The sequence below is a fragment of the Neopelma chrysocephalum genome, unplaced genomic scaffold, assembly GCF_003984885.1.
Source record: "Neopelma chrysocephalum unplaced genomic scaffold, ASM398488v2 Primary Assembly neopelma1_172, whole genome shotgun sequence".
Taxonomy (NCBI): domain Eukaryota; kingdom Metazoa; phylum Chordata; class Aves; order Passeriformes; family Pipridae; genus Neopelma; species Neopelma chrysocephalum.
Genome location: NW_020897834.1, coordinates 55,374 through 70,990, shown reverse-complemented (window position 1 = coordinate 70,990; position 15,617 = coordinate 55,374). Strand labels below are relative to the sequence as shown.

At 58.5% G+C, this 15,617-nt stretch overlaps 2 protein-coding genes across 4 annotated transcripts in view; one reads left to right on the top strand and one right to left on the bottom strand.

The window, feature by feature from the left end:
• Window positions 1–10,793, top strand: part of PPFIA4 (PTPRF interacting protein alpha 4) — a 62,861-nt gene extending 52,068 nt beyond the window's left edge. For 2 of the 3 annotated variants that reach the window (XM_027701897.1, XM_027701895.1), the window contains 10 exons: window positions 70–270; window positions 2,136–2,198; window positions 3,398–3,424; window positions 4,310–4,485; window positions 5,434–5,531; window positions 6,196–6,371; window positions 6,617–6,685; window positions 7,563–7,740; window positions 9,138–9,225; window positions 9,659–10,793. In XM_027701897.1, the coding sequence (XP_027557698.1) occupies window positions 70–270; window positions 2,136–2,198; window positions 3,398–3,424; window positions 4,310–4,485; window positions 5,434–5,531; window positions 6,196–6,371; window positions 6,617–6,685; window positions 7,563–7,740; window positions 9,138–9,196 (1,047 nt within the window). In that variant the 3' untranslated portion in view covers window positions 9,197–9,225; window positions 9,659–10,793. The remainder of the gene's footprint in view (window positions 1–69; window positions 271–2,135; window positions 2,199–3,397; window positions 3,425–4,309; window positions 4,486–5,433; window positions 5,532–6,195; window positions 6,372–6,616; window positions 6,686–7,562; window positions 7,741–9,137; window positions 9,226–9,658) is intronic. The other variant, XM_027701896.1, reaches the window with a different exon arrangement.
• Window positions 10,794–11,493: 700 nt separating this feature from the next.
• The window catches only part of MYOG (myogenin), a 5,395-nt gene continuing 1,271 nt past the window's right edge, over window positions 11,494–15,617 (bottom strand). Inside the window, 2 exon segments of the mRNA XM_027701898.1 lie at window positions 11,494–11,615; window positions 12,794–12,875. Of these exon segments, the coding sequence (XP_027557699.1) occupies window positions 11,494–11,615; window positions 12,794–12,875 (204 nt within the window).

Genomic DNA, 15,617 nt, shown 5'->3' with positions numbered 1-15,617 from the left:
CAGTGGGGTGGGTCAGTGGGCAGTGGGGTGGCTCAGCCGGGCAGTCACCACTGTGCCCTGTCCCGGCAGCTCTGGGTGGGGATGCCAGCCTGGTACGTGGCCGCGTGTCGTGCCAATGTGAAGAGCGGGGCGATCATGTCGGCGCTGTCGGACACCGAGATCCAGCGGGAGATCGGCATCAGCAACGCCCTGCACCGCCTCAAGCTCCGCCTCGCCATCCAGGAGATGGTGTCCCTGACCAGCCCCTCGGCACCGCCCACCTCCCGCACGGTGAGTGACCCTGTCCCCCACAGTCCCCCACAGACCCCCACAGACCCCCTGACCCTCACAGACCCCCACAGACCCCACAACACCCCCTGCCCTCACAGACCCCCACAATACCCCCTCATAGACCTCACAACACCCCCTGCCCCCCACAGACCCCCACAGACCCCCACGACATCCCCTGACCCTCACAGACCCCCACAAACCCCCACAACACCCCCTCTCAGACCCCCACAACACCCTCTGCCCCTCCCAGACCCCACAACATCCCCTGACCCTCACAGACCCCCACAGACCCCACAGCACCCCCTGCCCCTCACAGACCCCCACAACACCCCCTACCTCTCACAGACCCCCACAATACCCCCTCACAGACCTCACGACACCCCCTGCTCCCCACATACCCCCACGACACCCCCTCAAAGACCCCCACAACACCCCCTGCCCCTCACAGATCCTCCCAGACCTCCACCACACCCCTTGCCCCTCACAGACCCCACAACTCGCTGCTTCCCCTCCTTCCCCTTGGAGCCACGGTGTCCATCCGCAGTCCCGGCCTTCCAGGCGAGTGTGGCCATGGAGGGGGTGATGTTCCCTCCCAGACCAGGTGATGTTCCCTCCCGGACCATCAGCCCAATCCCCTGGCACAAAGATCATTTGTGGCTGTCCAGTGGGAAGCTCTTTCCTGCCCCAACACTCCTCTCCTCACTTGGGTTGTCAGCAGGGAGCTGAGCCCGACTGTGAGGAGCAAAGCTCAGGGACTGGCTGCCCTGGAGAGGGTAAAATCCTGGCCAAACAGCCCAAACCCAAACCTTCACCATTTACGGGGTCACACACACAGGTTTTTTCAGTCATTTCAACATGAGCCTTTTCCCAGGACCATGTGACATTGCTGGGGCAGCCGGAGCAGCTGCAGATCCCGGGTGGGATGGAGGGGTCGTGTGTCGTGCTGGTCCCAAACCCCTCGAGGGGTCAGTGATGCCCCAGTGATGCCAGGACATGTCTGTGGAACAGCAGCTGGCAGGGGGGGGACCCCGGGCTGCTGTGCCCCCTCAGATGGCTCTGTCTGGGGTCACAGCTGCCAGGGACAGGCCCACGGGCTCCAGGAGCATCCCCCCAACGTGCAGAGGGAGAGGAAGGGAGATGAAAGGGAGATGAAAGGGAGATGAAGGGCTTTTGTTCCCAGTGCAGTTGGTGCTGCTGGTGGCAGGGGCTGAGCACGAGCCCAGGTGGCTGAGAAGGCCACAGTGGCACCAGGGCTGTGCCAGCAATGGTGTGACCAACAGGACCAGTGATGTCCCCTGTGCTGGCCCTGCTGAGGCCCCTCTGGAATCCTGGGGGCAGTTCTGGGCCACTCCTGACAAGAAAGACACAGAGGGGCTGGAGCGTGTCCAGGGAAGGGAACGGAGCTGGGAAGGGGCTGGAGCAGCAGGAGGGGCTGAGGGAGCTGGGGGGGCTCAGCCTGGAGCAAAGGAGGCTCAGGGGGGACCTTCTGGCTCTGCAACTCCCTGACAGAAGGGGAGAGCTGGGGGGGGTCGGGCTCTGCTCCCAGGGAACAAGGGACAGGACAAGGGAAAACAGCCTCAAGTTGTGCCGGGGAAGGTTTAACTTGGATATTCAGGCATTGGAAGGTGCTGCCCAGGGAGGTTTGGAGTTCCCACCCCTGGAAGCATTCAAAGAGCAAGTAGATGTGTCACTTGAAGACATGTGAATGTGGTGGTGGTGTTGGGTTGATGGTTGGGACTCGATGATGTTAAAGGTCTTTCCCAACATTAATAATTCTATAATTCCATGATTTGATGACAGTTGTGAACCTCGAGGCCACAGCTCTGTGGTGGTTCCCTCTGACCCCTCTGCTGTTTTCCCTGCAGTCCTCTGGAAACGTCTGGGTCACCCACGAGGAGATGGAGAACATGGCAACCTCCACCAAGACGGTGAGGCCGAGCAGCCCCGAGCTCACCGAGCTCTGGGCGTGTGTTCATGCCCCAAACCCCGGGAGGGAAAGGGATCTCTGCTGCCTCTCGTGTGCCAGCTGTTGGCCAGCACCCTGCACCTGCTTAGAAACCACCTTTCAGCCTTTGATATCCCAGCAATTTCTAGGACTGGCTTAAAACCCATCAGATGCATTTTCCTTTGTCGAGCCCCCGTGGGTTCCTGGGGCAGCCTGGCTGTCAGTTGGGACTTAAAGGCAAAAAACAAGAGAGATCCCAAGATAGACACGTGAGATTGAGTCCCTGCATTGTTCTGCACCCAGAGAAGCTGCTGCCTCACGCCCCAGTGACCTCAGCACACCCAAATATTGTCCCTGCTGCCTGTCCCTGCTGCTGGCTGACGGCTCGGGGTCCCCCAAAGGGATGTGGCCGTGCCCCCAAAGGCTCTGGCTCCTTTAGAGATGTAGCCACGCTCCCCTGTCTGCAACTTAATGACCCCGTGGCTCAGAACAGGGGCAGCGGTTTGGGTTTGTTGTGTGAATGTTGTTTGTTGCTCCCTGGGTTGGAGCAACCTGGTCTGGTGGAAATTGTCCCTGCCCAGGACAGGGTGTGGAACAAGATGAGCTTTGAGGTCCTTCCAACCCAAACCACTTTGGGATTCTGTGATTTAGGCATTTTGTAGAAGCTTTTTTCTGCTGTTTGAGCAGCACAGACCCGTGACTGGCAGGTGCTTTTTGGGTGGGAGGGCTCTGAGTTGTGACAGGGACGTGACGCTGTCCCCTGGCAGGTTGTGTGTGGAAAACCAGCCCAGCTTGATAAGGAAGCTACAAACCCCTCAGGTTGGGTTGGGCAGCCCCTCTGCGGGGTGGTGAGCCAGGAACTGAAGTTTCTCTCTGCATCCATCTCACCTGGGGGGACACGAGAACTCCCCAATTTCCCAGGGAAGGTGCAGGAGCCCCGGGGTCGGTGCTGCCTCCAGCCCAAACCTCCTCCTGTGTCCTCCTTCCTTGGTTAGAGAGGGGGTGACACCCAGGCCTGGTGGGGTTGGTGACAAGGCCGAGGTGGCCCCTGGAGCCACCCCTGTCCCCTCCTGGTGCCGCTGTGCAGGGGGGTCCCCGCTCAGCACGGGGCAGATCCTGCCGTGGCCCCGGGCACTGACCTGTCCTGTCCTTTCTGTTGCCATGCTGCATGTGTCACCCCAGGACACAGAGGAGGGCAGCTGGGCACAGGTGAGGTCCCCGTGTCACCCGTTCTGGGGCGGTGCATGGGGTGCTGGTGGGAGGGGGAGCTGGACATTCCCGGGGGGGAATCTGGGGCTTTGATGTTCCCTCAGTGCCTGTTGGAGTCTGAACCTGCACCCTGGGGCTGCTCCAGAGCAGGGTGTGCTCCTGGAACCTTGCAGGGTCCTCTTCTGCTCCTGGCAGTGACTTTTCCTGGGACCTGCTCTGTAAGGTCCAGGCCCTGTGTTAAGAACCCCCCACTGGGGGCAGCTTTGCTTTTCACCTGTTTTGCATTTACTTTTCACCTATTTTACATTTACTTTTCACCTGTTTTGTAGCCCCCAAGTCCATACAGACCATTTTAATGACCCAAAAAGGTGGGAGGAAAGAGTCCTGCTGGGATCCGTCCTTTCTGGTTTTGTCCCTCTCAAATTTTTTTACTGTTATTCTGGTGGATTTTATTTCATTTTTGGACCCAGAACCAGTTTGCAGTGAAACTGAACCAGTTTGGGGGTTCTGTCCAAAACTGACCTTTTTTTTGTTGTTGTTTTGAAGCTATAAAATAAAGATTCTTAAAACAGAGGTTCCTAAACATCAGTTGGGAATGCACTGGAACCTATTTCTCAGTTGGTTCAGCTTTCAGTGAATGTGAATTCTATGAGCAGCTGCTCATAGAAGTCCAGCTATTCCTTGGGCTGCTGCCTTGTCTCCTCGTGGGACATCAGCAGGACCCAAGCCATGGCCCACAGGACTGTTCCCTCTGGGTTAAACCCCTCTGGCCTGGCTTTGGCCCCCGGGACAGTGACCCCTGCTGAGCCACCTCCCTTCTCCTGGGATTTTCCAGCTCCACCGAGCCCAGGGTTCTCTCAGGCTTCTCCATTTGCTTCTCCACAGACCCTGGCCTACGGGGACATGAACCACGAGTGGATTGGGAATGAGTGGCTGCCCAGCCTGGGGCTCCCCCAGTACCGCAGCTACTTCATGGAGTGTCTGGTGGACGCCCGGATGCTCGACCACCTCACCAAGAAGGACCTCAGGGTGCACCTGAAGATGGTGGACAGCTTCCACCGGTGGGTGCCCCGCTCTGGGAGGGCCCTGGGGTGTACATGGAGCAGAGCAGGGGGTGATCTGAGGGATCCTCCCCAGGGGTGGCTCCTCTGGGCTGGACTCGCCCTCCTGGGTTAGGACGGCTCTGATGGGAGTTGTTCTCCTTCCTCACACTCCCTGCTGCACAAATGCAGAGGGACCGAGCCTTGTCCTGGCTGTGGAGCAAACCAGGGGCAGGAATTTGGGCTCATCCCACCTGGAGCCCCGCTGGCAGCAGAGCAGCCCCAGGGGAGAAGGCTTGTGCCATCCCAGCCACTGCTCCAGCACCCAGCCCTGTCCTGGGGGTCCCAAACCCCCCTGACCCACAGGGATGTGTCCAAGGCCCTGCCACATCCCAGCCACAGCTCCCACACCCAGCCCTGTCCTGGAGGTCCCACACCCCCTGCCCCACAGGGATGTGTCCAAGGCCCTGCCATGTCCCAACCACTGCTCCAACACCCAGCTGTGTCCCAGGGTTCCCCCATCCCCTCTGACCCACAGGGACGTGTCCATGGCCCTGCCATGTCCCAACCACTGCTCTCAAACCCACACCCAGCCCTGTCCTGGGGTCCCCCTACACCCCCTGCCCCACAGGGATGTGTCCATGGCCCTTCCATGTCCCCCCCTGCCCCTGGAGCCTGGAGCAGCCCCCCGGGCTGGTTCTCCCTTCCCTCTCCCCCACCCAGCAGTTATTGTTTGGATCCAGGGGCTCCCAGGCAGCTGGGACAGGGTAGATCCAATGGAATGGGGAATTGCCATGGAAGAGAGGGACATTCCCCATGTTCCAACTCCAGATTGTGCCTGTCCCGAGCCCTCCCTGACCCTCAGCACCCTTGGGGCACAGGGAGGGCAGGCAGGAGGGGGGGCCCTGCTCAGGTCCCTGCGGTGGCACTGAGCCCCCGGGGAGGGGGTGACACCTCGTGTCCCTGCAGCACCAGCCTCCAGTACGGCATCATGTGCCTCAAGAGGCTCAACTACGACCGCAAGGAGCTCGAGAGGAGGCGAGAGGAGACCCAGCACGAAATCAAAGGTCAGCACCCGCACCCCGTGTCCAGGGAAAGGAGGAGGGAAACCTCCCAGGAGATCCCCAGCCATGGTCCCTCTCCTGTCCCCTATTTTTAGCCTCCCAGGAGATCCCCAGCCATGGTCCCTCTCCCATCCCCTGTTCTTAACCCATTATTCCTGAGCCCACAGGGCTGTTCTCCAGGGAAGAACTCCCTTCAGTGTGTCCCCAGCACACAGCTGAGCCCAGTCAGGCGTGAGGAGGGAGGAAGGATTGAGGGCAGCAAGGACCCAACCTGAGCATCAGATCCCCTCCTGCCCATTCCAGGTGCTCAGCACACGCCCCCAGCTCCCTTGGCCTCCCCTTCCCGGCTGTCCTGAGGTTCCCTGCACATCTGGCTGCTGCTTGGATTACATCTCATTACTGATAATGCCCCTAATTACACCAGCAGCTGGGGGTTCTTAGGATTAATTTGCACAGTTGTTTTCTGCCTGTTATTCCAGCCTTTGGTTTGGGAAATGGAAGTGAGCTGCTCCTGGCACTCGAGCTCCCGGAGCTGCCGGCTTGGGAAGGAGAGTCCCGGGATCAGCCTGGGGCACAGGGAAAAGCCCTCAGGACACCCTCAGATCCCCTCACAGCCACGAGAGCGTGGTCTGGGGTGGCCCTGAGATGTGCCCTGGCTCCTTTGCAGACGTGCTGGTGTGGACCAACGACCAGGTGATCCACTGGATCCAGTCCATCGGGCTGCGCGAGTACGCCAACAACTTGGTGGAGAGCGGGGTGCACGGGGCCCTGCTGGCCCTGGACGAGAACTTTGACCACAACAGCCTGGGCCTGGTGTTGCAAATCCCCACCCAGAACACACAGGTAGGAGCAGCCCAAACCTTGGGGGGTTTTGGAGGAGGGTGGCCAGTGTGGGACATGGCTGCGGGGTGACCCCCCCAGTCCCACCAACTCCGCTCTGCCCTTCAGAGCAGAGCTCTCTGCTGGCATGGGGGCTTTTCTCGCATCCTTGGGCTTTTTCTGTCACTCTCAGGCTCTCCTGGGATGGGATTTTTGGCTGGAAACACATTCCCCTTGGTGGGCAATGCTCATTTTTTGGTTCCTTTCAGGCTCGGCAGGTGCTGGAGAGGGAGTTCAACAACCTGCTGGCCCTGGGCACAGACCGGAGGCTGGATGATGTGAGTGCCAAACCTGCCCCTTGTCCTGTGCTGTTGGGGGAAGGACCTGGGGCTGTGGAGGGATGAGAAGCTCAACATGCTCTGGCCACGTGTGCTGGGACCCCAAACCCCCCGTGCCCTGGGCTGTTCCCACAGGGATTGTGGGCACAGGGGAGGGAGGATCTGCCCCTCTGCCCCCTCGGGTGAGACCCCCCTGCAGAGCTGCCTCCAGTCCTGGGGTCCCGACAAAAAAAGGACAAGGAGCTGCTGGAGCAAGTCCAGAGGAGGCCACAGCGATGCTCTGAGAGCTGGAGTGTCTCCTCCATGACCCCACCATCCCCTGGGGTCTTTAGTGGGGCCTGAGTGTTGATGTCTCCAAGGCACCTTTGCAGGCAGGCTGGGGAGAAGGGACAGGCGAGCTGGAAAGGACAAAGCCTTGGGATAAAGCCCTGGGACCCCAGGGAGGTCTCCTTGCCCTTGGCCCATAGTTTGATCGCACGTGACCCTGAGCTGAGCTCAGCTGGTTGGGGCGTGGTGTCCGTGGAGCTCTGCCCGTTGAGTCCTTCACCCCCAAAGCTTCACCAGCTGCAGGATCAGTGTCCTGGGGTTGGGAAGTTCCTCCATCCCAAGGGAATTGGACACAGGCATTGAGACCAACACCAACAGCTGGGATTAGCTGGGTGGTTTGGGGCGTGGTGCCCACAACACCGAGTTTGTGGGTTCGGGTCGTTCACTGAAGGGTTGGACTCGATGGTCCCTGTGGGTCCTTCCAGCTCGGAATATTCCGGGATTGTTCTACGGGTCACCCAGGCCGGGCACAGCCCTGGGAGGTGGCAGCAGTGCCGGTGCCTCCCCGGGTGGAGGTCCCGTGCCCACGGCCGCTCTGCTGCCCCAGCAGGGCGATGACAAGACGTTCCGCCGGACGCCGTCGTGGCGGAAGCGCTTCCGCCCGCGGGACGTGCACAGCATCAACCTGCTGAGCGGCTCCGCTGAGACCCTCCCCGCCGGCTTCCGCGTCACCAGCCTCGTGCCACTGCCACCCCCCGCCGCCCCCACCAAGAAAATGCCCCCGGAAGGTGAGACACCCCCTCCCCAACGGGGTGCTCTGAGTCCCCAGGGGCTCATGGGGAATGGGGGGAATGGGGAGGAGAAAGGGAAAGGGAAGGGGAAGGGAAAGGGAAAGGGAAGGGGAAGGGAAAGAGAAAGGGGAAGGGAAAGGGAAAGGGAAAGGGAAAGGGAAAGGGAAAGGGAAAGGGAAAGGAAAGGGGAAGGGGAAGGGGAAGGGAAAGGAAAAGGGAAAGGGAAAGGGAAAGGAAAGGGAAAGAGGAAGGGGAAGGGGAAGGGAGAAGGAAAGGACAGGAGAAGAGACAAGATGAGGGAGAGGGAAAGGGGAAAGGGAAAGGGGAAAGGGAAAAAGGAAAGGGAAAGGACAGGAGAAGAAACAAGACAAGAGGGAGAGGGAGAGGAAAAGCGAGAAAGGGAAAGGCAGAGGGAGAGGAGAAAGGCTTCCTGCTCACCCAAGATGCTCAGTCCAGGTGATCTCTGAGCCCCTGGCTGCTGTAAATGTTTTTTTCCAGGAGGGTTGTGTCACTCCTGTGTTATTTCTTGGTTTCGAACCACAAGGACAAGGGAGGGGCTGGACTGGGGGTGAAATGGGGCCGTGTCACCCTGGGTTTGGCATCCAAACCTGAGCCTGGTGTGGTAGCCCTGGGACTGTCAGGGTGCAGCAGCCCAGCCTTGTCCCTCCTGCCCTTTGGAACCCTCCCCAAAGGGCCTGGATGAACCAGCTCCGTTTGCCCGAGGCTGGCAGGGCCTGCAGGGACCCTCTGGCTGCTGTGCTGCTGGAGTTGGGTGTTGTTCCTGAGCACAGGGGTCCCAGGCTCTGCCCCACCACCACACAGCTCCTTCCTTCCAGGTATCCTGGTCCCTTCCCAAGCTGTAGGGAGGCAGAAGCTCCAGCCTCTGTCCCCTGGGCCAGGCACCCTGGTCCCCCTGTCCCAAACCACATGTCCCATCCTCGGTGGAGCAGAGCTCAGAAATAAGGGGGGGAATGAAAACTGGACAGTTGTGCCTTCACCTCCCAGCTCCAAACCCCAGGCTCAGCTCTCCTCCTGCCTCCAGGTTGGCTCCAGTGTCACAGTTTCCCGTCCAGCAGTTTGGGTCAAACTTCTCTTCAGCCTTTCCCACTCCATCCCTGGAAACTGCAATTCCCACCTGGCTGAGGGCAGTGAAACCTGGGACAGAATCCTACCCGGACACGGGGAGCTGCCCAGGAATAGGGATGGCAAGAGGCCACTTCCCAAATAACCTGGAGCTTTGGGAGCACCAGGGCTGGCCAAACACTCCTCCTCCTTTGGCCCTCGATGTGTGGCTGCAGGGCACAGACTCTGCTGAGTGAACGGTGGGGTTTTTGGGGGAGCTGAGGGCTGACTGGAGCAGTCACCCATTGCTTTGCTCTTTGGCTCCCTCCCAGTTGGTGCCTCGGGGTCGCCGAGGCTGGAGAGCTCCACAGTGCGGACGTACTCGTGCTGAGGGTCAGCGAGACGGGACCCCCGGCCCGGGTGAGTGTGAGGAGAGAGAGGCCTCGGAGCTGGGGGGGGCACAGGGCAGAGCAGGAGGCCCAGCCCCAGCCAGGCAGGCTGGCTGCTCCAAGCTCTCCCTGGCCATGGGGGACCATGGAGAGCTCAGTGGTGGGGGAGCTGCTGCTGCCTGAGGCTCCCGGGACCCCAAGGGGGTGTGGGAGGGATTCCCCACATCCCAACCCCGGGCGTTCTGTCCATCCCTGCCTTGTCCAGCTCCACTGGGGACCCCCAGGGTGCAATTCTAGGTGGGAGGTGAGGGAAGAGTGGTCAAGCACTTCGAGAGGCTCCTGGGATCCCGCTGTACCCGTGGGTTCGTGGTTCTCCTGTGCCAGGGGGATCATCGCCCGCTCCCGCTGGGTTCCTTGGGGTTGAACCACCCCTCTGACGGGGCCTGTCCCGCTCTGTTCCTCAGCACATCCCCGCTCTCGAGTGGCCCCGTGCTGGCTGCCTTTCAGGACAAGAGCCCAGCCCGTGCCTGTCCCTCGGCCCGACCCTCCGGATGCCGCAGCCTCGCTGCTCTGGACCGACCAGGACCTGTCCCTCCTGCTTGTGAACCCACCACTCCCCCCGTGGCTCCCACCCCCGCCCTGCCCACCCGCCCCTGCCCTCGCTGCCCGGGCTGGGGATGTGCTCCAGGGGCCATCCCAGTGCGGGGCCACCCCGTGGGGCCACAGAGACACCCCAAAGAGCGGGCTGGGACGTTTGGAACCCTTTCTCCCGCCTGGGTCACGGTGCCAATCCTCCGTGGGCCGACCTGCCCAAGCCCCGGGCGTGGGGATGCTGCTGCCCACAGGACTCGGAGCCAAGGCAGACTCAGGCTCGTGCCGGGCAGGGGCTGCCCCGGGGGCGGTGCCAGGGTCGGTGCTGTGTGTGGGGTGGGGCCGTGGGGGGGTGAGGAGGGCGGTGACTGCCCAGGTGCTCATTTTGGTGCTGTCGGGTGCCCCCGGAGCGGGGGGGGGCCGTGCCTGCCCGGCAGGGCTGCGTGGGAAGGGCCGGCACTGCCCGCTCTGGCTCCGTGCCAGGACGGTGCCGGCACCCACGGGAGAGGGGGACCCTCCTTGGGGGCCCGGGGGGACGCACGGGAGCACCCAGAGCCCCCCCGGGACGTGCCCACCCCTTCCCCTCCGGGTGCAGAGGAGATGCTCTCCCCTCCTGCCTCCAGGCTACGGGTGGGGATCAATCCAGGAGACTCTTAACTCTTCCCATTTCTCCCCCTGTAGGGTAGGATCTCTTCGTCTCCTCATGCCACGTTTGCCTTGTGTGGCCCCTATTTCTGATGTGATATTTATTGATGGCTGGAATGACCTTATACTTATCATGTGCTGTCTGGAAGTGCAATATCTGAGAGGCTCTACAGTCACGGCGTCTTTTCGGTGTATTATTTGCCTAATACAGTATTAAATATTTTTTTAATTTGAAGAGTCAGTGAGCCCTTTATATCGATGCCCTATTTCTTTCGTCATATTATTGGTACTGCATGGACTCCAAACCCTGGATCGGGTCAGGAAAGGATGTATGTGTGTTCCAATAAACAGGATTTTAAAACAGTGCTGGGCTCGAGCCTTCTTTCTAGAGGCCAAATTAACAATATCATGAATCTTTCGCCCCCTCAGGAGCCTTGGGGTACAGGGCTGAGCCCCGGTTGCTGGGGGTCTCAAACCACTGGTCTCTCAAGGGCTAATTTAAAAGTGGCACAACCAGTTCCCACCTGAGTGACTGCACCGAGGTCCAGCTGGATTTTCTGATATGAAAAAACCCCGACCTGGGAATTGGGGCAGCCTGCACAAAGGGGAACAGCACTAAAGGAAAACCCCAAGCAGTCCAAACAAGAATGCCTTTATTAAAAAAAAAATCCAAATAAGTTAGCAAAAATAATAATTAAAAAAACCAAACCCCTAAATGGCAACTGCACACAGCGCTGAGTAGAAAAGACGGGGCCGGCTCCGGGGCGGAGAGAGCCCTTGGTCAAGGAGCATCTGGGAAAAAACACCAGCAAAGCGAACCCAGCACACGCATTGGCCCCCAAAACCCCAACACTGGGGAGCAGAGCAGAGCCCGACGCCAAGCACTGGGCACTGCCAACATCCCACCTCTCCCCGCTCTCGTTCCCGGCCGGGTCGGGCGGGAGCGTTTCGCGGGGAGCGGGGAGGAGACGAGCGGTCCCAGCGCTGCCGGAGGCGTGACTGTGATTCCCGGCGGCCGGACCCTTCCAGCGCCTCCCTCCCGGCCCCGGGATTCCGAGCCGGCTCAGTTCTGGCCCCGCTCCTCCCGGAAGGTCGCGGCCGCGCCGTCGCCGGCGATGCTCTCCACGAGCGAGGACAGCGAGGGCAGGTCGCGCTCCTCCGCCGCCTCCTCGGCCAGGAGGGGATCTGTGGGAGCAACGGGGGGTGGCACCGCTGGGGACGGGCACCCCGAGCTTGGGGACAGCTCCCGGCTCCGCGGGGAACAGGGTTTAACGGTGGTGCAGGTTGATGATCCTAAAGGTCTTTTCCGACCTTAATTTGGTGCTTCTGTTCCACAATTCTATGACCTTGTGGTCCCTCACGTGGCCGGAGTGGGACCTGCGCCCAGCTCCCACCCTGGGGAAGGATGAGATAGCAACAAGGGGTGGCATTTTTGGACAGTTTTTAGGTTTTATTCTCTGCTGGAAAACCAGATTTAAGTTTCTGCCTTCTGGGGAAAATAACAGGTGGATTTGGTTGGCGGGGGGGAGTTGGGGGGTGGAAATAACTGTAATCATGGAAAAATCATCAGCAGCTGCAGAAGGGGAGTGGGGAGGGAAGGGGAGCCTGGGGCAGAGATGCTCAGAGATCCTCAGCAAGGCTCAGAGATCCTCTGCAGTGCTCGGAGATCCTCAGCAACACTCACAGACCCTCTGCAACACTCACAGACCCTCCGCAACACTCAGAGATCCTCAGCAACGCTCAGAGATCCTCAGCAGTGCTCAGAGATCCTCAACAATGCTCAGAGATCCCCAGGAATGCTCTGAGATCCTCAGGGATGCTCAGCACCACAGCCCTTTCTGGGATGGAGCTGCCTCTGCTCACCCTCATCCTCTTCCCCTTCCCCAGCCCTTTTTTTGGGAGGGATCCACCTATGATCATCTTCATCCCTCTCCCTTTCCCCCCTGCCCTTTTTGGGATGGAGAAGACCCTGAGGATCCTCATTCCCCTCCATTTCCCCAGCTCTTTAAGGGAGGGATCAAGGGATGCCCAGGGATGAGCCTTGCTGGAGGTGAAGCCACCAGGACCCCGGGCTGCTGCAGTGCAGCTTCTTGGCTCCCAAGATCTGGTGTCTCGGTGAATCAGGGCTTGGAGAAGCCTGAATTTGCTGAGAATTGAGCCAAGGAGGTGCTGGAGGATTTCTGAGCTCCCCCCTCTGCAGCAGTAGGGTGGGAGAGAAGGACAAGGCTCCTTCCCTCCTTTGCTCCTCTGTCTGGGGGGGGTTGGCTCAGTGATGTGCTGGGGTGTCCCCCACTGTCCCCACTCCCTCCAGAGCCCAGGGAGGCTGTGGGGTGGCACAGCCAGGTGAGAAGGACCTTCTTTACCTGCAGGGTTGGTGCCAAACTCCAGCTGGGTGCTCCACTCGGGGCTGCAGGATGAGCGGCCGGATCCGCACTCGCTGGTCGCCTGTGAGGGGTTGAGATGCCAACCATGGGTGTCACCTCCTCCAGCCCCAGCAGCCACCCCAAAACCACCCCAGGCTGCCCAGCCAGCTCAACAAAACACCCCTGTGGGGGTGAGAACATCCCTCCACACCTGCAGAGCAGCCGGAGGAGCCAACAGTGCTCGGGATCCCTGGGATCCATCGGGACTAGAAAACCTCCTTTTTGGGCCCTGGGCGCAGAGAAACGGGGCCACCTGCTCACTGCAGGTCAAAAGGTGTCTCTTTACCCAGAGAAAGGGTTGGAGATGCACAAATGGCCTTGGGCAAAACAGATTTTTGCTGAAAATCACCTTGTCAGACCCACAAAAAGTGATGCCCTCGGGCCACCCCGCGGGGGTCCCTGGGAAAGAGCTTTTGGCAGTTTGATTTGTGGGCTTGGGGCTTAGTGGTTGTTTCCCAGAAAAGAGCTGACAGCCTGAGAAATGAGAGCTCAGAATGAACTTGTTTTGGAGTGTGCCTTTATCCAGGAGTGGATGCCAGCTCAGGTAAAACCCAAAATGGGATTTCTGGGAGCAACCCCAAGGACCCAACTCTTCGTAGCAGCCCCAGAAATGGCACTTTGGGTCCACGAGCTCATGGCAGCACAGGATAATTAATCAACACTTGGCTTTATTTCCCACAGAAGCAGGAAATTCTTACAGATACGATTTTTTCCCCCAAAAAATATTGGCTTTTGCATCCCCTGGGAGAAGGGGCAGCTCAGGACAGAAGTGACACAGTTTTGGACACCTTTGCAGGGACAGCCACCAAACCCCCCCAAAATCCAAGTGGACCCTGAGAGGTGGAAATTGGATTCTGGTACCCAAGTGGATACTGAGAAGTCCTGAGAATGTGGAAGAGGATGGGGCCTAAAAGCTTTTCCAGTCCTTTATTCAGCATTAAGTGTTGGGTTACTGGTTCCTGCTGCTTTGGTCCTTAAATCCCTGAGTCTGAAGCAGATGAATCTCTGGGAATCCCTGTCTTATAAAGTCCCTCTGTCTCTATATCATCCATCTCTATATCTGTCTTTGTCTGTATGTACATATACATCTATATATCTCCATTTTATCTATGACATTTATATCCGTATCTACATTATCTATATACAAATTATCTATATCTATACATAATTTATCTCTCTATATACAGATATCCATAACATTTATATATATCTGTTATATATCTATGTAATCTGTATCAATATTCATGTCACCTCTCTATATAATATACATATATTTATATCATTTACCTATAGATCTGTATCTCTAATCTCTACCTGTGTCATCTGTGCCTATAGCCCTCCATACCTTCCCATTTCCAAAGGCTCAGAGTGCCCTCCCAGCCCTCCCCCAGGAACCAGAGGGCAGCTGAAAACATCCCTCAAAGTGTTATTTTATTTTATTTACATTTTATGCTTCAATTTTTGCAGTTTATGTTCTTACTTAATTTTATTTCTATATTTATCTTTCGTTTTATGGATTTAATTATTTCACTCCATGCTGTTTTAATTTAGTTTGGTTTAGTTTACTTTAACGTTAGTTCTTTCATTTTCACCCATGTGATCCCTCCCAAGCCCGGGCACGTGTCACTCACAAAGCAGTGACCCCATTGGCCCTATAGAGAAAAACCCCACAGAGAACAACCTCATAGAGCAATGTCCCCATAGACAATCAGTCCCCTATGGCATCACCCCCATAGGGCATTGTCCCCATAGAGAGTCACCCCCATAGAGAACAACCCCATAGAGCAATGTCCCCAAAGAGAATCACTCCCCTATGGCATCGCCCCCATAGGGCATTGTCCCCATACAGCATAACCCTCACAGAGGGTCACCCCCATAGAACATCAGCCCCAGAGAGCAAATGTCCCCATAGAGCATCACTCCCCTACAGCAGTGTCACCCTGAAATGGCATCACCCCCGTAAAGCACCATCCCATAGAGCATCAACCCCACAGTGTCACCCCCATAGGGCATCACCCCAATAGGGCATCGTCCCCATAGGGCATCGTCCCCATAGAGCATCGTCCTCACAGTCACCCCCACAGAACATCAGCTCCATAGAGCAATGTCCCCACAGAGCATCATTCCCCTACAGCATCACCCCCACACAGTGTCACCCCGAATGGCATTGCCCCCACAGAGCACTGTCACCCCCACACAGTGTCACCCTGAATGGCATCCCCCACATCAGGCATCACCCCCATAGAGTGTCACCCCTAAATGACATCACCCCATAGAGCATCGTCCCAGAAAGCACTACCCCCTAGAGAGAGTCACCCCCATAGGGCATCACCCCCCAGAGCATTGTCACCCCCAGAGAGTGTCACCCCCGTAGGGCGTAACCTCCCAGGGGCACTGTCCCCATAGGGCACCACTCCCATATGGCATCACCCTTATAGGACATGACTCCTATATGGCATCACCCCAACAGGCATCTTCCCCAGTGGCAGATCCCCCCTGGAACGTCACCCCCATCCAGCATCACCCCAACAGAGCACTGGCACCCCCACAGACTGTCACCCCCTAGGGCATGGCCTCCATAGGGCACTGTCCCTGTAGGGCATCACTGCCCCATGGCATCACCCACACGGATTGTCACCCGAAATGGCTTCACCCCCACAGAATGTCACTCCCATATGGCATCACCCCCATCAGATATCACCCTCTTCGGGCAGATCCCCCATAGAGCACCACTCCCCTAGAGCATCACCCCATAGAGCACCAC